This window comes from Marmota monax, unplaced genomic scaffold, assembly GCF_021218885.2.
Source record: "Marmota monax isolate L192 unplaced genomic scaffold, Marmota_monax_Labrador192_F-V1.1 WCK01_AAM20220418_F8-fsc00004, whole genome shotgun sequence".
NCBI classification, from domain to species: Eukaryota; Metazoa; Chordata; class Mammalia; order Rodentia; family Sciuridae; genus Marmota; species Marmota monax.
In genome coordinates this window covers 5,631,918-5,653,727 of record NW_026692881.1, presented here as the reverse complement: position 1 = coordinate 5,653,727, position 21,810 = coordinate 5,631,918, and the positions used below count along the sequence as shown (strand labels likewise).

General features: G+C 36.7%; 1 protein-coding gene across 3 annotated transcripts in view; it reads left to right on the top strand.

The window, feature by feature from the left end:
* The window catches only part of Wapl (WAPL cohesin release factor), a 76,379-nt gene that overhangs the window by 9,847 nt on the left and 44,722 nt on the right, over positions 1 to 21,810 (top strand). For 2 of the 3 annotated variants that reach the window (XM_046449999.2, XM_046449996.2), the window contains exons 3-4: positions 15,139 to 16,182; positions 18,679 to 18,797. In XM_046449999.2, coding sequence (XP_046305955.1) covers positions 15,139 to 16,182; positions 18,679 to 18,797 — 1,163 coding nt within the window. The remainder of the gene's footprint in view (positions 1 to 15,138; positions 16,183 to 18,678; positions 18,798 to 21,810) is intronic. The other variant, XM_046449997.2, reaches the window with a different exon arrangement.

Sequence of the window (21,810 nt, the reverse complement as noted above, 5' to 3'; positions counted from 1 at the left end):
ATTTTTTGTGACAGATCTCCTGAGATAGATAAAAAGTCTTATGTGTTTGATAAATGTGAAATTTAATATATAAATGTTATTTGAAAATATAGGATTAGATGAGATCATTAGGGAAGAGTATAAGAGGAAAAAATATTAGGACTGATAGTGAAGATTTTGCAGTACTTAATAGAGGAAAAGAGGAAGAAACTAGAAAAGGAAATTAAGTATCACTATAGCTATAGAAGGGAAATCTAGCAGGAGGTATGTTATAGAAGTCAGCAGAAAAGTATTTCATGAAAGGATCAACTAAATCCAATTGAATTGCTGCAAACTCAACTAAAATGAGCATTGCAAAACAGGCATTGGATTTATAGCTTGGTTGGAGTGGTTTGAGACGTAAGAAAAAAAATGCAGCAAGTATACACAATTTGATAAACATTTTTTGTCTACGGCCATACCACCCTGAACGCGCCTGATCTTGATAAACATTTTTGAAGGGGAGGAAAAAAGTGCAGATAGAGGATATAAGGGGTTCTAGAAGATTTGGAAGCATGGACCTTGAAGCATGGGAACCAAAGAACCAGGGAAGAAGGGTCTTCAGATGGTGTATTTTCTGAACAGGAGGAACGATGTTGAAAAGATAAATGTGGTTGGAGGATGGAAAGTAAGGTGGTTTATGGTTGAAAGCTTGTTTTGTTTTGTTCATATAAAAGAGATTTTTTCTGAAAGGGAGAAAGAAAGTCAGATTAACTTGGGGGCTAAGGAAAAAGGTTCAGAAAGATGTTACCTAAAGTAGGAGAGTGAGAAAGTAGAATTTCTAGGTATTATTGAGACTGTAGTTGAAGTTGGTAACACTAAAACCTCAAGGTCACTAGTTTAACCATTCTGTGAATTTGTCTCCTCCCAACCTGCCTTTTGGGCGTGGTGATAGTACTCAAGCTTGAACCCAGGGGTGCTATACCACTGAAATACATCCCTAGCCCCTTTTATATACTTATTTATTTATTTTTTTTGAGATAGGGTCTTGTTAAATTGCCCAGGCTGACCTTAAACTTTCAAGCTTCCTGCTTCAGCCTTCCAGGTCACTGGGGAATATATGTGTGTGCCACCATGCCTGGCTTGGATGACTAATATTAAGAAGATTAGACGTTATCTGGTTAGGTGACACAAGCCTCAAAAGAAGGGACTTTTGCTGCATGAGATGGGCATGCCTGTAATCCCAGCTACTGGGGAGACTGAGGCAAGAGGATTACAAATTCAAGGCATAAAAAATGAAAAAGGTTGGGAGTGTAGTTCAGTATTAAAGCACCCCTGTGTTTAATCCTCAGTTTCAGAAAAAGGAGGGCTTTTATAATGGGGTAAAGAAGTGGTAATTCTATAAAGAAGCTCTAAGAGAGTCAATTTTCCAGTGACCTCAGACCTTCCTACTTTGAGGTAGTAGAGAGGGCTGTAGGATAAAAGATACCTAAGTCACCATCAGGGCAAGAAAGTAGTAGGAAAATGAACCCCAGGTGAGTTATAAACCCCAAATGAACCCCAGGTGAGTTATGTTGATCACTGAGTTCTGGGAACTTGTGTGGGTTGTTGGTGGTAGTGGATTGGATTAAAGTAGGAAAGAAGACACATTATACATATGTACAGGAGGAGGTGGGTGGATCATGATCCAGAAAAACTCATGAAGGTTGCAGTAGCTTTAACACCAAATTTTCCTGGAGTAGTAGTTACCAACTTTCTTTTTTTTTTTTTTTTAATATTTATTTATTTTTTTTAGTTATCGGCAGACACAACATCTTTGTTGGTATGTGGTGCTGAGGATCGAACCCGGGCCGCACGCATGCCAGACGAGCGCGCTACCACTTGAGCCACATCCCCAGCCCCCTGCCAACTTTCTTTGTTCACACATTAGTTACAGCATTTTAAAAAACTCTTGTCTTATCAGGCTTGATGGTACTCTCTGTAATCCCAGCTATTGAGAAGGTTGAGGTAGGAGGATCACAAGTTTGAGGCTAGCCTAGGCAATTTTGTTGAGACACTGTCTCAAAATAAAAAATCAAATAGGTTATGGATGTAGCTCAAAGGTAGAGCATCTGGCTAGCATGTGTGAGGCCCTGGAGTCAATTCCCAGTATAGCCAAAAAAATAAGTAAAGTCTGGGGATGTAACTCAGTGATAGAGCACCTGTGAATTTAATCTCCAATTCCATCCAAAACAAAAAAAGCCCTCTTGCCTCTCCACTTTATACTTTCACTCATAATTTTAATATTTGCATCTTCTGTCAGTCCAGGTCCTAACTGGAAGCAGATGGCATGCCCAAATTGGATAATATGAGGAGGGTTTATTTATAAAGGTGTTATTTTTCAAAGGTGTGGGAGAAATGTAGGGAAATCACAAGGGATGGGGCTCTAACCTTGATTAGTTGCAGTGAATCTATTATTAAGACCCAAAAAGACAAAGGATTACCTGAGCTTCTCAGGAGACCACCTTAGGAGGAGCAATATTTTGTTGAGGGCCTGGAGAAATAAAATATGGGAACTTCCCCCCATCTTTGGTCCTTTTGGGGCTCCTCATAGCTAGAACCCAGTGGAAGCCTGAGAATAAGACATTTTTTTTAAATGGGGGTACACTGTGTATATTGTCCAAGATGGCCTTGAACTCTTGAGCTCAGGAATCCTACCTCAGCCTCTCACATAGCTGGGACATGTCAGCCTTCTGGGGCAGAGACCAGAGTGGGGAATGAATCTGGTAGGACAAATGGAAGATACCTAATACAGTATCTAAAGTTGTATGAAAATGTTTACAGTTACGTAAGCACTGTGCCACCATCAGGATGTAGTGCTGCAGTCTGGCTGGGCACAAAATCACCAGCCACTCAAGCAGGAGCAAACTTTATTTCTGAAACTCCCGCCAATGCCGAACCACACACGCGGTGGTCTCCTGGGCCGCACTACACCAACAGACAAATCCCTCCTCCGGAAATCCGTCCTACCGCACTTCCCCAACCAATGGGAACTCTCTGTTCTCCTGGGCCACACTACACCAACAGACAAATCCCTCCTCCGGAAATCCCTCCTACCGCACTTCCTCAACCAATGGGAACTCTCCGGGAGTCCCTCTAGAGCTCCAAAGTAGCAGGCCCAGGCGGACAGCAGGGGTCTAATATCCATTTGAATGCAGATCTTAACATAATCATATCATCTCAATGGCTTGCTGGTGTCACCTTTCAACCAAAAATGCCATGCATCATTCCTGCTTGGCTATGGCTCTCAGCAATGTAGAAAACTTCTATCACCTTCAAAAGTTCCTTAGGGGTGGGGATACAGCTTTGTGATAGAGTATTTGCCTAGCATTGTGAGAGGTCCTGGGTTTGAGCTCCAACACTCCAAATAATAATGATAATGTTGTGCTCTTTATGATTAGTTCTTTTCCTGTCTCCAACCTCTGGCATCTCCTGGTCTGTTTTCTGTCCCTGTAGCTTTATCTTTGCAGAATGATGTATTTTTCTTGGTATCATACAGTATGTATGGCCTTTTCAGTCTATCTTCTTTCATTTAATGTAATGCTTTAAGAAATTCATGTTGTATGTATCAGTAGTTCATTCTTCCTTTTTTTTTTTTTGAACTTTAACATTTTATTTTTCAGTTATTGGCGGACACAACATCTTTGTTTGTACATGGTGCTGAGGATCGAACCCGGGCTGCACGCACGCCAGGCGAGCGTGCTACCGCTTGAGCCACATCCCCAGCCCTATTCTTTTTTTTTTTTTTTAGTTGTAGATGGCCACAGTATTTTTATGTGGTACTGAGTATCGATCGAACCCAGTGCCTCACACGAGCAAGGCAAATGCTCTACCACTGAGCTATAATCCCAGCCCTTCATTCTTTTTTCTTGTTGAGTAGTATTTCATTGTATATATCAAGTGCATTCACTAGTTAAATAGTTTATAGTTTTTGACAATTATGCATGAAGCTACCATAAACATTCACATTTAGTTTTTTTTTTTCATTTTAGTAGCTACATGTTTATTAACATTCCATCAAGTAAACAACTTACTAAAGCAAAACAGTTAAAAGTATCAAGATCAAGTGTATGAATCTGGATGAAATTCAAATCCATAGGCATGCTAAAGACACTGTCGACAGTTGACATTTTCATTGTATATATTACATTTTTGGAATCATATCCTTTCAGTAGCCCTAGATACAATACAGGAAATTATCTGAGCTGGTCAAATAGGACATCCCCAAATGAATGGTCACGTCATCACTGATATTGCATCTCACATTTAGTTTTTATGGTGACATGTGTCTTCATTTGTCTTGTGTATATTCTTAGTTGGATAATTGCTCATTCTGAAAATATTCCTCTTAAATTTAAATGCAAATGATATGATTTCTTGTTTAAAAAGTATACATGTATTTTCTCCCCCTACCACCTTTTTTTTTTTTTTTTTTTTAGTGTGTGTGTGTTATTAAAGATTGAACCTAGGGCCTTGCATGTGCTAGGCAAGTGCTCTACCACCAAACTACATCCCCAGTCCTAATTTTCTGTAGCGGTATAATAGTTCCCTCTTATTTTCATGAGATATGTTCCAAGACTCCCAGTGGATATCTAAAACCTTCTATAGCATCAAACCCATATGTTTTTTTCCTATACATACACATCTAATTTATCACAGTAAGAAATTAACAGTAACAATAAAACCAGAAAACTTATACTGTAATAAAAGTTATGTAAATGTGGCCTCTTTTATGGTGCTGTACTCAACATTTTTGTGATGTGAGATGATACAATGCATATTTGATAAGATGAATTGAGGCATTCTGATTAAGAGTTAAGCACTGCTATATATATGCCCACAGTAGATCTGATAACCAAGACAGTTAATCTGATAATGAGGGGAGGCATGGAGGGGAGTGAAAGGTGACAGAGTACCTACATTGTGGATATACTGAATAAAGGGATGATTCATGTCCTGGCAGAATGGCATGGGATTTCGTCAGTCTTCTCTAGGCTAGAGTGGTGTGCAGTTTGGTGGTGGAAAACTGTAATCCCAGCGGCTTGGGAGGCTAAGGTAGGAGAATCACAAGTTCAAGGCCAGCCTCAGCAATTTATTGAGGCCCTAAGCATCTTGGGAGATCTATCTCTAAATAAAAAATATGAAAAAGGGCTGAGGATACAGCTCAGTGGTTTAGTGCTTCTGGATTCAATCCCCAATACCAAATAAATAAAAATTGCTCTATCTAGAAATTTTCACTTAATATTTTTGGAACATGAGTAACTGAAACTATCAGTGATTTCTTTTGCTTTTGTGTATGTTGGTACTGAGAATAGAAAGTGCGTGCTGGTCAAGTTCTATACCAAGCTACATTCCCAGTCCCTGTAGTTGCTTCGTTTAAAAAAAAAAAATTTATAGTTAGTTTTTAGTTTTAGGTGGACACAATAATTTTATGTGGAGCTGAGGATTGAACCCAATGCCTCATGCATGCAAGTAAAAATATATGAAATCACACAAAACCTGCTTAGCTTAATGAATAAGAACATCACCTATAAGCACCACCCAGGTTAAGAAAATAATTGTTGGCTACTCCAAAAGCTCTTTCACGTTCCCTTTTCCCCCTTCTTTACTCTCAGACTAACTGCTGTCCTATCTTTATCATAATTGCTTTTCAAAAAAATTTTTATTTTTTAAAAATGTATTTATTTTTTAGGTGTAGTTGGATATAATACCTTTATTTTATTTATTTATTTATTTTATGTGGTGCTGAGGATTGAACCCAGGGCCTCGCACATGCTAGGTGAGCGCTCTACCACTGAGCCACAACCCCAGCCCCATATTTATTTATTTTTTAAAACATTGAGACAGGGTCTCACTGTGTTGCTTAGGGTCTTGCTTAATTGCTGAGACTGACTTTGAACTTGGGATCCTCCTGCCTCAGCCTCCCAAGCTGCGGGATTATAGGCATGCACCATCATGCGTGACTCATAAATTTCTCTGGTTTGCAAATGCCATAATTAATTACTTCCTGTTCACTTTCTTTAAAAATGTATTACAAGAACAAGCTCATCTTTTATAGCCAGAAGATTTACAGTGCTCCACTTTTCTTTTATTTTTGGGAGAGAGGGATACTGAGGTTTGATCCCAGAGATGCTCTACCACTGAGCTAAATCCCTGGCCCTTTTTACTTTTTGAGACAGGGTCTTAATAAGTTTCCCAGGCTGGCCTTGACCTTGTGACCCTCCTGCTTCAGCCTCAGGTGGATGGGATTATAGGCATTCATCACCATGCTCAGCTCTATCATGTCACATGTGTCACCACGGTGGTAGGAGATGGTTGTAGAAGTAGCACTGAAAGGGCATATGTATTTAAAATTTCAATTGATATTGCCAGCTTTCTCACTAACAGTTTGGTCTCCTCATCCCCATCATACTCATACTATCAAGCTTTGAGCATACCTGAAAGACAGAAAAATGTCTCTTATTTGTGTTTAAAATAATTTTCACTTTAGAATATATATCTTTTTTTTTCTTGGCGGGGGCAGTGCTGGGTATTGACCCTAGGGTGTTGTGCATGTGAGGCAGGCACTCTACCAACTGAACTGTGTACCTAGCCCCCTGTACTATTGTTAGTTTTATGAATTTTTATTTGCACTTGGTTCCTAATGGTATTGGCTAAAAGCTTCTCATTCAGCTCTTTCCCAAGCTACCACTCTTCTCCCTGGAATCAGTATTATTATTGGGTTTTGTCTTTGTCTTTTTCTTTCTTTCCTTTTTTTTTTTTTTTTTTTTTTTTTTACTGGCTATTGAAACCAGGGCCTTATGCATTGGCTAGGCAAGCTTCTATCATTGAGCTACAACCCTAGTCCTCCATCCCCATTAAAATTTTTTAAATATTGAGACAGTTTTGCCAAATGGCCCCGGGCTAGATTTGAACTTACAGTACTCCTGACTTAGCCTCTTGAGTCACTGAATTTATAGGCATGTGCCCCTGTACCTATCTTTGTTTTATTGTTTCTGATATATGCTATGCATATATATGATACACTGAAATATATTTGGTCCAATTTCTTGGCATGTAGTTCAAGTTTTTAGAATCTTCAAAATAGAGTCTTTGTGTATATTAATGAGCTCACTGTTGCTGAGCCTTTTAGTCACCTGAATACTAACCTCTGGGGAGGACAGAGGGGACTGAAGGTTAATTTGATGACCTGTGGCCTGATCAATGATTTATCAATCATGTCTCTGTAATAAAGTCTCCATTAAAACCCACAAGGACAGGTGAAGAGCTTTGGATAACTAATCACAAGGAGGTTCTTGGAGGGTAATGCATTCCTCTCTCATACTTTGTTTCTCCAGGTGTTATCACTGTCCTTTGTAATATCTTTTATATTAAACCAGTTAATGTAAGTTTTCTCATGAGTTCTGTGAGCTGTTCTAACAAGTGAGTTGAACCTAAGGAGGGGGTTATGAGAACCTCAGTTTATAAGCAGTTGGTCAGAAGCACCAGTAAACAATCTGGGGCTTGTGGTTGACATTTGAAGCAGGAGGGCAGTTTTTAAGATTGAGCCCTTAACCTGTGGGATGGTGTGAGAATTGAGTTAGAGGACACCCAGCTGGTGTTCCCTGAAGAATTAATTTCTTGCTTGATGTGTAAGGAAAATCCCACACACATTTGGTCATAGAAATCTTCTGTGTTGACTGTGGAGTTAGAAAAGAGGAAAATATCTTTTTTCTCTGTATTCTCAGAACAATAGAAGCAGTCAGATGTGTGCATGTATGTATGTGTATTTCAATCTGCAAAGTGATAACATGCTTTTTTTGTACCTTTTTTTAAACCACTGAGCTGTATCCCCCAGCCCTTTTTATTTTTTATTTTGATGACAGGGTCTTCTAAGTTTCTCAGGCTGGCCTCAGCACTTGAACATTCCTGCCTCAGCCTTTTGAATTGCTGTATAAGTGTGCACCATGACATCCAGTTTTTGCCTTACTCTCCCACTTAATAATGTTTTAGGGTTACTTCCATGTCACATCCAATATTTTTCTTTTTGTCCCTTGCACTCCTATAAAAAAATACTGCTATATGTTATGTCAGTTTCTTTATGTACGAATTCCTGGTTGAAATCACACTTTTGGGTTGTTTCCAATACTTTTCTTTATAAAGTTGCTTTATTTTTTGGAGAATAAATACCACTTACTTTCAACCAGCAATATTATTCTACTGTGCTTCCTTTGCAGAAAGAGGGTTATATTTCCTTATTTGAAACTTTTGGGGCTAAATGTGTTTGAAATTTAAAATTATTTTGGAATTTTGAAAGTTTAACACCCTTGTCAGGATTTAAGGTGTTACTTTAATCAAAGTCATTGTGTTTCAAGAGAAAGAAAATATAATTCCTAAGTAGGATAATACTATAAATAGCTTTACTTCAGGTTAGATCAGGTTTCACTTCAAAATGTGTTTGGTTTTAGAAGTTTTGGGGATTTTGGAATTGTGGATAAGGCATTATGAACTTGTAATAGTACCTATCTCATATAGGTAGTATGAGATCAAATATGGGAAATATTTTGTATACTGAAGGCTTGCTAAATATAGTTCAGCTTTGTTTTTTCGTGTGTTGTTGTTTTGGGATTGGGAATTGAACCCAGGGATGCTTAACCTCTGAGCCAATCCCCACCCCTTTTGTTATTTTTGAGACAGGGTTTCACCAAGTTGGTTAGGGCCTTGCTAAATTGCTAACGCTGACTTTCAATTCTAGATCTTCTGCTTGTCTACCAGCCTGTTGAGATTATAGGTGTGCACCACTGTGCCTGCTTCAACTTTCTTCTACTATGTTTTTTATTTGTCAATGAAATTGAGTTTCTTTTCAATATTATTATGCCATTTATATTTTTTATGAATTGCTTTTTTTATGTTCCTAGCTTCTTTTTCTAGAGGACATTAGACTTATTGGTGTATAAAGGAGTCTTAATATATTTACTTAAAAAATTTTTTTTCAGTTGTAGATGGATAGCATGCCTTTATTTTATTTGTTTATTTTTATGTGGTGCTGAGGATTGAATGAACCCAGTGCCTCATATGTGTGAGGCAAGAGCTCTGCTACTAAGCTCCAGCTCCAGCCCAGTATATTTACTTTTTGCATTTCTTTCATGACTAATGATAAACTTCCCAGGGCCAGTTAGCCACTGAACTATAACCGTAGTCCTTTTTAGTTTTTTCAAGACAGTGTCTCACTAACTTGCTAAAGTTGACTTGGAACTTGTGATCCTCCTGTTTCATCCTAACCAAGTCTGTGAGATGATGATGATGATGATTTATTATTTGTGTGTGTGTGTGTGGGGGGGGGGGGGTGCTGGGGATTTAACCCAGGTGCTGGGAATTTAACTTGTGTATTTGAGGCAAGCACTCAACCAACTGAGCTATATCTCCAGCCCTTTTTTAATAGGTTCTTTTCTCATTTAATTTAAAGAGTTCACTGTATGTATTTGATGGGAATCCTTTGTCAGTTATATTTATTGCAGATATTTTCTCTGTGTCTGTGGTATGTCTTTGCATTCTCTTAACAGATCTTTGTCAGAGCCAAAGTTAATAATTTTCATTATTTTATCAAATATTTGTTTCACATCCTCTTCCTAGGTATCCCATCCCTTTTTTGGCTAGATCTAATTGATTTTTAATGCTTTGGTTTAGTTTATCAATCCTTATATAGTTTCTGTGTGTTAAATGATTCCCTCACTTTATTTATTCTGTCTTGCGATCGCTAATCAGGTATTTAAAGTCCTCATGTAATGGCAGTGCCTACCCCCTGCCTTTTAAATTTTTCATTACCTCAGCTATATTTTATGGCTTGTGGTCTCCAAAGCCACTTTGATTATCTATATAAACTTCTTAGAAGTCAAAGGCTTTGCTGGCCTCAGCAGGGCATGCCTGTAATCCCAGTAGCTCAGGAGGCTGAGGCAGGAGGATTGTGAATTCAAAGCTAGCCTCAGCAATTTAGCGAAGCCCTGTTTCAAAATAAAATGCGAAAGAGGGCTGGGGATGTGGCTCAGTGATTGAGCACCCTTGGATTTAATCCTGAGTAGGGGGGTGGGGGAGAAGTCAAAGGCTTTGTTAAGTATAGGTCTCAACACTTCATTTGCCATTTTACCAATGCATTTCATCTTGAATCTCTTCATCTCTTCTATTAATGCTGGTTGAGATTGGTTTGTCATCTTTATCATTTTCAGTGTAACTATAGGTGGCTCTTTTTTAAATGAGATCTCTCTTGGCCATTGGTTTAATTGGCATCGTTTGTGTCATCCTCGATGGGCCTCTTTTTCCTCATCTATGTAATGGGTTTGGTGAGAAGTAAAAGAAAATATCTTTACTTTTTTAAAAGAGTGAAGGTTGCACAAATATATAAGTTTGTATGGACTGGTGTAGGTTTATGGTTTACTACAGCATAGTTGTATATCATCTCCAGCTTTGTAGCCAATCTTGTTTCAATTTTATACCCACCAGAAGCAAATTCCAGACATTGTATTTTATCCTTAAATGTAATTCTTTAATAGGGACTCTAAAAGAGATAACCACTTACCATTTTTTTTACACTTTCAAGTACTTAATGTATAATTTTGGCTTCTTTATATTTTAGCTTTTTGGTGGGGGTGGGTACTGGAGATTGAACCTCAGGGTGCTTTACCATAGAGCTAAGTCCCCAGCCATTTTTATTTTTTATTTTAAGACAGGGTCTTACTAAGTTGCTTAGGGCCTTACTAAGTCACTGAGACTGACCTTGAATTTGTCACTCTTCTACCTCAGCTTCTTTAGTCGCTGGTATTACAGGCATGCACCACTGTGCCCAGCTATATTTTAGCATTTGAATAGACAACTTTACATACAGTATAAAATACAAGAAGTATGAGAGTACTTTCTTTCCTCTTATCCATGTCCTTCCCATATTATGTATCTCTACATAATATAGAACTGCCTCCTTTTAAAAATTTTTTTTTTCTAATGTGTTATATATGACAGCAGAATGTATTACAATTCATATTACACATATAGAGCACAATTTTTCATATCTCTGGTTGTATATAAAGTATATTCACACTATTCGTGTCTTCATACATGTACTTAGGGTAATGATATCCATCTCATTCCACCATCTTTATTATCCCTATGCCTCCTCTCTTTCCCTACCACCACTTTATATCTAGAGTTCGTCTAATCCTCCCATACTCCCCCTCCCAAACCCACTATGAATCAGCCTCCAAAATTATATCAGAGAAAACATTTGGCATTTGTTTTTTTGGGATTGGCTAACTTCACTTAACATTATACTCTCCAACTCCATCCATTTACCTGCAAATGCCATGATTTTATTCTCTTGTTGCTGAGTAATATTCCATTGTGTGTATATACCACACTTAGAACTGCCTCCCTTTTAACAACTACTTTGTTTGCAGGTATGTGGTGGCATGATAATTAGTTCTTTATTAATTGGTGTTTGTGTTTATGAAAGAAAAACAGGAAATAGTGTTATAATGTTTCTTGATACTTAAGTTATTTCATGGTCACAGAAAATATTAATAATGAAAATAAAACATTTGGCTTCAAGGTTAAGTCCATTTCTTCAACATTTTTTCTTCTTTCTTTTCTTTTTTTTAAATGATACTGGGGAATGAACCCAGAGGCACTTACTGAATTGCTGAGGGTGGCCCTAAATTTGATTTTCTTGCCTTAATTCCCAAGTATCAAGGATTATAGGCATATGTACCACCATGCCTGGCCTTAGATCTTTTTATATTAAGGAATTAACCTTTTCTCCACCTGCAGTTTGAGTTGCTATTATAATTTTTACTATTTACTGTATCTTTTGACTTTAGCATTTTCTGGTTCATGTTTAAATTTTATATTTTACGTAGATGAGTATGGATGTAGATTTTGTGTTTGAGAAGGGACTTCCCATCCTGGAGTAATATAGTTTTAAAAATTCTCCTTTGTTTTATAACATGTATTCTGTTAGTGTTTTCCATGTTTCTTTGGTTCCTCTAGAATATATTTTCACATTCAAGGTACAGAACCAACTGTATTTTTTCACAAATATTCCAGTTTCCTTTGTTGAAAAATCCATCTTTTCTATAAAGATTTGAAATTCCCTAGTCAACACATGCTGATTTCTTATGTGTATTTTTCTTTTTTATTTTTAAACCAATAAAAACATTATTCTTAAGTGTTTGAAAGCTTACTAAAACTATCATGCTCTCCCTAGAAATGTGTACATTTTTTCATATAGTTTTATTATAAGAATTCATGAGACTCATTCATAGGTAGGTCCCAGATTAAATCTCCCTTCCCATTTTTTAAATGTAAAAGATTTCTCTTCGTTCAAACTGTACATCCTTTTTTTTTTTTTTTTTTTTGCAGTCTATTCTTTCATAAAACTGTACTTAGGTTATTTTAAGTACTGATATTGCATGTATTTTTACCGAATCACCTATTTCCTACAAATTAAGAATCCTTCGTGGAATGATGGATGTTTAATCTTTTATTCAGGTTTGCTTAATTTTTTTCTGTGTGTGTGTGTGTGTGTTTGGCCACTGAGCCTAGGTGCCTAGCACATGATAAATAAAAGCACATGCTCTTAACAACTACTCACCCACACCTGCTTTTTTTTAAAATTTTTAAGCAGATTGAAGCTTGGAGAGTTATGTTATATGACTTGCCAAGTTTTCTTACATCTATTTATTTACTTAATGCTGTGATTCATCCCCATGCTTCTCAAACTCAAGTTTGTAGTAATCTTCATTGTCTTCTTTAAATGTTACCCAATAAACCAAAGATTGAGTACTAATCCAGTGATGCTAAAAAACTAAAATTAAAAGGCATTATGCTTTTAGATTATGCCAAGCTCAGTCTCTTCACTGAGAGCTTTTAACACATCTAGTCTTTATTCTCTAGCTTGAGTAAGATCAGTAGGCCCTGGAATGTAGTTTTAGGCTCTTTGCATGTAAAAGGATATAAAAGGAGGATCAGTGAATTTATAGGTTAAGATTCTAATAATAAGAATTTTTTTTTTTTTTTAAGTTATTGCTTGTGGCAGCACACACCTGTGATCCCAATAGTTTGGGAGGCTAAAGCCAGAGGACCACAATAATAAAAGGACTTGAAATGTAGCTCAGTGGTAAAATGCCCTGGGTCCAAAAAAAAAGTTCTGTGTTATGGCAAAGTTGTAATAGCTATGGCAAAGTTGTAATAGCTATGACAATTTGCATGTGGTACCTTATAATCTTCAAAATACCTTTAGAAGAAATTGTCCAAATGTTTTGAGGCGACTTGCTGAATGTCATTATAGTCAATAAGTGGCAGAGCTGAAACTTAATCCATTTAAACCCTAATCTGTTAACTTTTGCTAGAATACATTTTTGTTATATAGGCAGTTTATTAAAAACAAATGCTTAGCCTCTTTTTCAAGAATACATCTTTAGAAGCGGAACATAGACTGGGTGTGGTGGCTTGCACCTGTAATCCCAGTGGCTCTGAAGGCTGAGGCAGGAGGATCGACAGTTCAAAGCCAGTCTCAGCAGGCATTGAGCCAAGTCAGTGGGACCCTGTCTCTAAGTAAAATACAAAGTAGGGCTGGGGATGTGGCTCAGTGGTTGAGTGCCCCTAAATTCAATCCCCATACCCCCACCCCTGCCCAAATAAAAAGTGGAACATAATGGCACATGTCTGTAATCCCAGCTATTTGAGAGACTGAGATAGGCTGATGCAGGAAGATTGCAAATTCAAGGCCAGCTTCATCAATTTACTGAGACTTGGCCTCAAAATAAATATATAGAATAAATAAGTAGGGATGGGGATGTAGCTGATGGTTCAGTTTCTAGTCCTGGGAAAACAAAAACACCCAATCCACTTCATCTTTATCTCTCTCTCTTTCCTCCTTTTATTCACTTTATGTACCTGATATTTTAAGATGTTATGTGGGTTTATCTAATAGGAAAACACTCAGCTGCTAGCGCTGTTTTCTTTATTTTATTTTTCTTGGTACTCGGGATTGAATCTAGAGGTGCTTTATAATTCAGCTATATCTTTAGCCTGTTTTATTTTATTTTGAGATAGGGTCTCACTAAGTTGCCCAGGCTAGCCTGGAAGTTGTGATCCTCCTGCTTCTTTCTGCCTTCCAAATAAATAGCTGGGGATTACAGGTGTCCACACCACTGTGCCCAGCACGGGTGTGCTTTTCATTTGTTATAAAAGCAATAGTATTATTTCTTCAGGTTTCGTTTTAGTCTTGACTTTCCTTATAACCTTTCTAAGGTGTCAAATCTCATGTTTAGTTTTAAATTTTGACTTTTCAGCATCCTAGAATTAGTGATTGGTGGTGGTGTTTGTTTTGTCTTTTGTTTTTAGTGATTGGTGCCCTGACACTGAAGAAAGCTATATAATTCCTTGCTTTTAGCTGGAAAATACCTAAAATAGCTAAACCTTGTTTATGAGTTAGATATAAGTAAGTAAAAAAATCTTAGTCAGTTGTACAGTGAGCCTGTCTGTGTAAAGTATCCTGTACTTGATGATTTGTTGAGATTTGTATGTTTTTTTTGAAATATTGGTGCCTTTATTTGTTTGGCATAGGATAAACGTTGGCCAGTATTTTTCTACTAATAAGTTCTGAGGTAATTAATCATAACACCACTTTGAGTCATAGTTCCATCGTTTATTTGAAAGTTAAAAAACATTTCTTCGCTCACCAAGTGTGGTGGCGCACGCCTGTAATCCCAATGGCTTGTGAGTCTGAGACAGGAGAATTGCAAGTTGAAAGCCAGCCTCAGCAACTGCAAGGCACTAAGCAACTCAGACCCTGTCTCTGAATATCTTCAAAATCATTATCCCAAAATAGGGTAGGGGATGTAGCTTAGTGGTCAAGAACCCTTGAATTCAATCCCCGGTACAGGTGTGTGCCACCGCACCTCAGCAAGGGTGACAATTTTAAGGGACTTGAAGGCCTGGGGATAGGTACTAGAAAACATGAAAGCAATATATACTAATGATAGGAGGCGAATGTCAGATATGTAAACATTAACTTCACAATTTAAAATTATTGCAGTTATTTCAAAGTTGATTTCTGCACTATTTCTGCACTATATTCATGGTTTTATTCTTTTGACTTTTTTCCCTTTTTAGATAAAGTGGAGAATTTTAGTGAAGAACATGAAAAAAATAGTCATTATTTTCACAAAAATGTTGAAGACAGTACTAAGAAACCCAATGCAGAAACCACAATGACTTCTGGATGTAAAGCTGATGAAATTAAGGAAACGAACGATACTTGGAACTCCCAGTTTGGGAAAAGGTCAGATTCTCCATCTGAAATATCTCCAATCAAGGGATCTGTAAGAACTGGTTTGTATGAATGGGATAATGATTTTGAAGATATCAGATCAGAAGATTGTATTTTAAGTTTGGATAGCGATCCTCTTTTGGAGATAAAGGATGAGGATTTAAAAAATCGATTGGAAAATCTGAATGAAGCCATGGAGGAAGACATTGTGCAAAGTGTTCTTAGGCCAAGCAACTGTAGGACGTACTGTAGGGCCAATAAGGCTAAATCATCACAAGGAGCATCGAATTTTGATAAGCTAATGGATGGCACCAGTCAGGCCTTAGCCAAAGCAAACAGTGAATCAAGTAAAGATGGCCTGAATCAGGCAAAGAAAGGCGGTGTAAGTTGTGGGACCAGTTTCAGAGGGACTGTTGGACGGACTAGAGATTACACTGTTTTACATCCATCTTGCTTGTCAGTTTGTAATGTTACCATACAGGACACTATGGAGCGTAGCATGGATGAGTTCACCGCATCCACTCCTACAGATTTGGGAGAAGCTGGCCGTCTCAGAAAGAAGGCAGATATTGCAACTTCTAAGACCACTACTAGATTTCGACCTAGTAATACTAAATCCAAAAGGGATGTTAAACTTGAATTTTTTGGTTTTGAAGATCATGATGAGACAGGAGGTGATGAAGGAGGTTCTGGAAGTTCTAATTACAAAATTAAATATTTTGGCTTTGATGATCTTAGTGAAAGTGAAGATGATGAAGATGATGACTGTCAAGTGGAAAGAAAGACCAGCAAAAAAAGAACTAAAACAGCTCCATCACCTTCCTTGCAACCTCCTCCAGAAAGCAATGATAATTCTCAGGACAGCCAGTCTAGTACTAATAATGCAGGTAAGAATAAGTAAATGTGTTTTTCAGACTTAAATCAACAGTTATAGTTTCTTTCCTCAATACTCAGTTTTAGTTTGTTATATTCTATTTTAATAGAGGTAAAATTAGAACCACAAATTACTTTGTCCAAAGGTACAGTATTTTAAATGTTAATGATCACATCACAAATTGGAACCAGTTTGTAGATCGGTGAGTCTTTTCATGTTTATTTTTTAAAATAGATGATTAGCATTTGAGAATTTTAAATGGTTTATGTATGGGACAAGAATACTAAATATCCTAGTGTTTTAACTTTGAAAACCCAAATGCATTGGAGACATAAGGATAGGTTTTGGACATGTGTAACTATACCTGATAACAAATGGTGGCAATGAGGGAAGTACTAGAAAAATAAAATTAAAACTTTTTATAATTGGCTCAAAACTAATAAACATTTGAAACATTCTTAAATACTTAAATAGTTGGTTTAATAAAAAAGCACTAGGAAGTATTTTTTTTCTCTAACATTGAAACTGTATTTTTCTCTCTTTGTCTCTCTCTCTCTCTTTTTTTTTTTTGGTGGTTTTGGGGATTGAACCCAGGGCCTTGTGTATGCAAGGCAAGCACTCTACCAGCTGAGCTATATCCCCAGCCCAAAACTTTCACTTAAGATCAGGGGTTCAGTGATAAGATCCTTTAATTCAGTCTCCACTGGGAGAGGCAAACCAGAAAGCATTATAGCTCTGTTATATTAAATCATTACCTGACAAAGGGCTTTGTGAAGTAAATTGACAATTGGGTAAGAAAAAGTGTGTGAAAACTTCTGAGATATGAGGTTTCCTAAATAAATAGTTTTTCTGGATTGTTTTACTTGTTACCTAAAGCTTTTGTTGGTTCAGGGTTATAGAAGAGATGTCCTTATGGTGAATCAGAATTATAACAGTTTTCTTAAATATTGATTCTCTTGTTGGAGAATATATCATACTTGAGACTTTATACCATTCTGCCTTAAAAATAGTTTTTGCTAGATTAGGTTTTTTTTTTTTTTTTTGTATTAGGGATTGAATCCAGGGCCTCGCACATGCTCTACCATTGAGTTACATCCTGAGCCTCAGATTAGATTCATTCTTAGTTTTAAAACTGGAATTTAAAGGGGCTGGGGATGTGGCTTAGGCGGTAGTGCGCTCGCCTGGCATGCGGGTGGCCAAGGTTCGATCCTCAGCACCACATACAAACAAAGATGTTGTGTCCACTGAAAACTAAAGAATAAATTAAAAATTAAAAAACAAACTGGAATTTATAGGCTCTCCCTCAATTTCCTGCTGCAAAAAACTCAAGCAAAAATTAATATTGTCAAAATTTATTCAGTATTGCCAAAATTTATCAGGTATTGTCTTGAGTCTTGGAGAATTAAAATTATGGCAGTATTATTAGACACTTGAGCTCAGATAATGTATAATAACTGAGGTCTTTTCCTGCTGTAGTTTTCTTAACTCTTGTGGTAACCTGTCAGGTTATCATATCTGCAATTGAAAATTTGTTGCTGAAATTTTCATCTTGTGAATGATAAAACTTCTTAAGCTTTAAAATGTGAAGTTAGGGCCGGGGATGTAGCTCAGTGGTAGAGCTTTTTTGCTTTGCATGCATGAGGCCCAAGGGATTGATCCCCAGGACTGCAAAAAGAAAAGGAAAAAAAAAGTGACGTTTGATTGACTTTCAGAAACTTGAAGTTGTTACTGAATAACTTTTTGAAAATTAGAGACCATTTGGATGATAATACACCAAGCTGGAATTTGAGTCTTTATATAATAATGTGTGAAACAACATTTCTCAACATTTTAGAGAAAAGTCATTTTTTGAGTGTGTGTGGGGGAAACCTTATGGGAAATAATCTAAATTTTTGGTAGTTTGGTGTGTGAAGACCTACAAATCATCCAACCTAGTACTACATGGTACTAGGTTACTTTTATTTTGGCAAGGATAGCTTTTTTTCCCCCCTTAATGTGACCTGTATATTAGGTGGGCCTTTGAAGGCCAACCTGATTCAGTGGATGTTAAATCTAGAAAAATGTTAAAAATAGATATTACTTGATATTTTGTGTGTGTGTGTGTGAACTGTACTATGATAGTGTTAGTATCTATAAATATCCATTAGTTAGTTTTATATGCAACTTTGAAGGTCAGAGTTTATTTACCAAGGGCTGGGGATGGCTCAGTGGTAGAGCACTTTCCTGCCTAGGCAAAGCCTGGGATCCATCCTCAATACCATAAAAAAACAAAACAAAAAAAAAAACAACCAACCACTTTGCTACTAACACAAAGTAAAATTAGTGTACATATACAGCAACAAGCTTTGTGAAGCTGTGGATAAAAATGGGAGTATTTTTGTCAACTGTGGTGCTTTTATTCCTATATTCTTTTTTTCCCCACAGTATGTCAGGGAAAAAAAAAATCCTAGGTTGTCTGATCGACAATTTGAAATATTAGAAAGCTAGCTAGTTTTGATTACCATTTCAGAAAACTTGGATTTTACAGAGGACTTGCCTGGTGTGCCTGAGAGTGTGAAGAAGCCTATAAATAAACAAGGAGATAAATCAAAGGAAAATACCAGAAAGATTTTTAGTGGCCCCAAACGGGTAAGTAAACTACTACCAGTGTATTTTATTATTCATTTATTATTGGAGTGCTTGACTCTTTTTTTTAACAAACATCATGGCAATTGTCTTTCAAAGGATATGTTTAAGCCATTTTTTAAAAGCATTTTAACTGAGTAAACTTACAAAATACTAGTTAATTAACCATTCTTAGTTACACAAATTAATGGTGTTAAATACTTTCACAGTGTTATACAATAATTATCAGTACCCAATTTTTTCACCTTTCCCAACAAAAATAATAATTACTCTTTCCTCTTTATCCCATGCTAAGTAAACATTGTTCTGTTTTTTACTATATATTAAAGGAATCATACATTTGTCCTTTTCTGTCTGGCTTATTTCACTGTCCCTGGATTGAACCCCCAGTACCAAATAAGAATAATTTAAAAAAAAAAAAAAAAGTGGGAGTGTATGTAGCTCAGTGGTAGAGCACCCTTGCATTCAATCCCCAGTATCATGGGAGTGGAAGAAGTCACTTGGTACCAATGCAGATGCTCCTCAATTTACATGTAGTTACATCCTGATAATCCCATAAGTTCAAAATGCTTTTAATACACCCAATCTGTTGAACATTATAGCTCACTGACACAGCACACTATAGAATATTGGTTGATTACCCTCATCATGGAGTGGCTGACTGGGAGCTAAGGCTTATGGTGGCTGCCCAGCATCACAAGAGAGTATTGTACCATATATTGCAGGCTGGAAAGAAATAAATTCAAAGTATAGCATTCTACAGTTAAAATCTTCTAAGTCAGGGATTGTCCATGTATCCGGTGAATCTTGTCTTTCAGTTCTTATGGATATATACCCAGGATCAGAATTGCTGGATAATATGATCTGTAGCTTTTTGAGTATCTGCCAAAGTATTCTTCACAGTGGCTGTACCATTTTAGGTCTCCCTCACCCCATCCCAGCAGTACCCTGAGGGATCCCATTTCTCCATATCCTTCTGACACTTTGATAATAGCTACCCTAATAGACATGAGCTGGTATTTCATTATGGTATGATTTGTGTTTTCCTAAAGACTAGAGATGTAGAGTATCTTTCCATATGCTTATTGGACATTTATGTATCTTCTTTTTTGAGAAATGTCAATGTCCTTTGCCCATTTCTGAATTGGGTTTTGTTTTTAAGTTGAAGTTTTTTTTATCAGATATATGATTTGCAGATAAAATTCTCCCATTTTATGTGTGTCTCTTCTGAAAACATCTGCATAGATACCTAGTCTTTCAAGTGAAAAAAATAATGTTTGAGAAAAACGTGGCTATAGTTTAGCAGACAACTCAAAAAGTAGTCTGTTCTCTCTTGATACAACCCCTATGTTGTGTGCAGCAGAATTGTTTTATGCATATTTGTTTTGTCACCCAAAATGTGTTGTTTTTTTGGGTGTGTGTGTGTGTGTGTGTGTGTTTTGGAGGGGGGTACTGGTGATTGTATTCGGGCACTCAACCACTGAGCCACATAATCCCTGGCTCTATTTTGTATTTTAGAAGCAGGATCTCACTGAGTTGCTTAGTGCCTCCCCATTGCCAAGGTTGGATTTGAACTCGTAATCCTCCTGCGCCACTGGGATTACGGTGTGCACCAACATGCCCAGCACAAAATGTGTTCTTTTAAGAGTCAAAATTTAATAAAATTAGTAGTTGTTGATGCATCAAGAGCTTTCAGTCAGACTGCATTTTTTTTTTTTTTTTAAAGATAAATAGTATGTAGCAGTGAAGAGTAAGACTACTAGGACAGTTTAGAGGCCTACCTTGATACATGCTAAGATAACAACAGTTTCACTCACTGTGGCTTTAACACCATTCATAGTAAAAAAGCAAACAACTTTAATTTTACTGTAGTTGTAAAAATGATGTGTAGACATCCTGGAAAAGTTTGATGTGTATCTATATGTACATGTATATGCATATGTACATGTACTGTACTTTGAGAACTGTTGACTTATAGTGTTCTCCTTTATTCTCCCTGCTTCAACTTTTGTTATAAAAAAGTTCAAATATATAGAAATCGTGAAAGAGCAGTGCAATGAATACCCATACCTCTTTGTCTAGATATATTTTTAATTTATACTTTTGTCATAATTGCACACACGTTGTTTCTTACCTCTTTCCCACATTCTATGTAGCATATACTTACATATAAATTCTGTCCTATTTGAAAGTAAGTTATAGATGGCATACATTTGTTAAGAAAAAAGAATCTCAGCTGGGCATGATGGCACATGCCTGTAACCCAAGTGACTTGGGAGGCTAAGGCAGGAGGACCACAGGTTCATTAGCCAGCCTCAGCAACTTAGCAAGACCCTGTCTCAAAATAAAAACTTAAAAAAAAATTGGAGAAGTGGTTCAGTGGTGAAGAACCCCTGGTTTCAATCCGAAATACCAAAAACAAAAAAGAAAAAGGAAAAAAGTATACCTAACTATACCTAACTATACTTAATGTGGTTGTAAAACTTAAGACAACTAATAGTAATTTTTAAAATAATGTTATATTAGTATGTATTCAGTTTTTTTTTTTGTGTGTGTGTGCGCGTGTGTGTGGCATGGTGGCTAGGCTACTGCAGATTGAACCCAGGGCCCCTTTACCGCTGAGCCACATCCCCAGCCCTTATTTTTTTATTTATTGATACAGGGTCTTGCTGAATTGCTGAAACTGGACTTGAACTTGATGATCATCTGCCTCAGCCTTCCAAGCTGAGGATTACAAGCATGTGCCACTAGGCCCAGCTCATTGCCCATTTTCTAAAAATTCCTTTTAGCATCTATTTTTCTTAAAGATCCCAGATTATTTCATGTTATATAGAATGTTCCACATTTAGAATTTATCTTGATTGTTTCTTCATGTTGTCTGTTAACTTGTTAGTACACTGTATTAAAGTGGAGACTTTAATATATTTTCTAATTCAATAATTATAACATTTTTTTAAAAATATTTATTTATTTATTTATTTTTTAGTTTTTGGTGAACACAACATCTTTCTTTGTA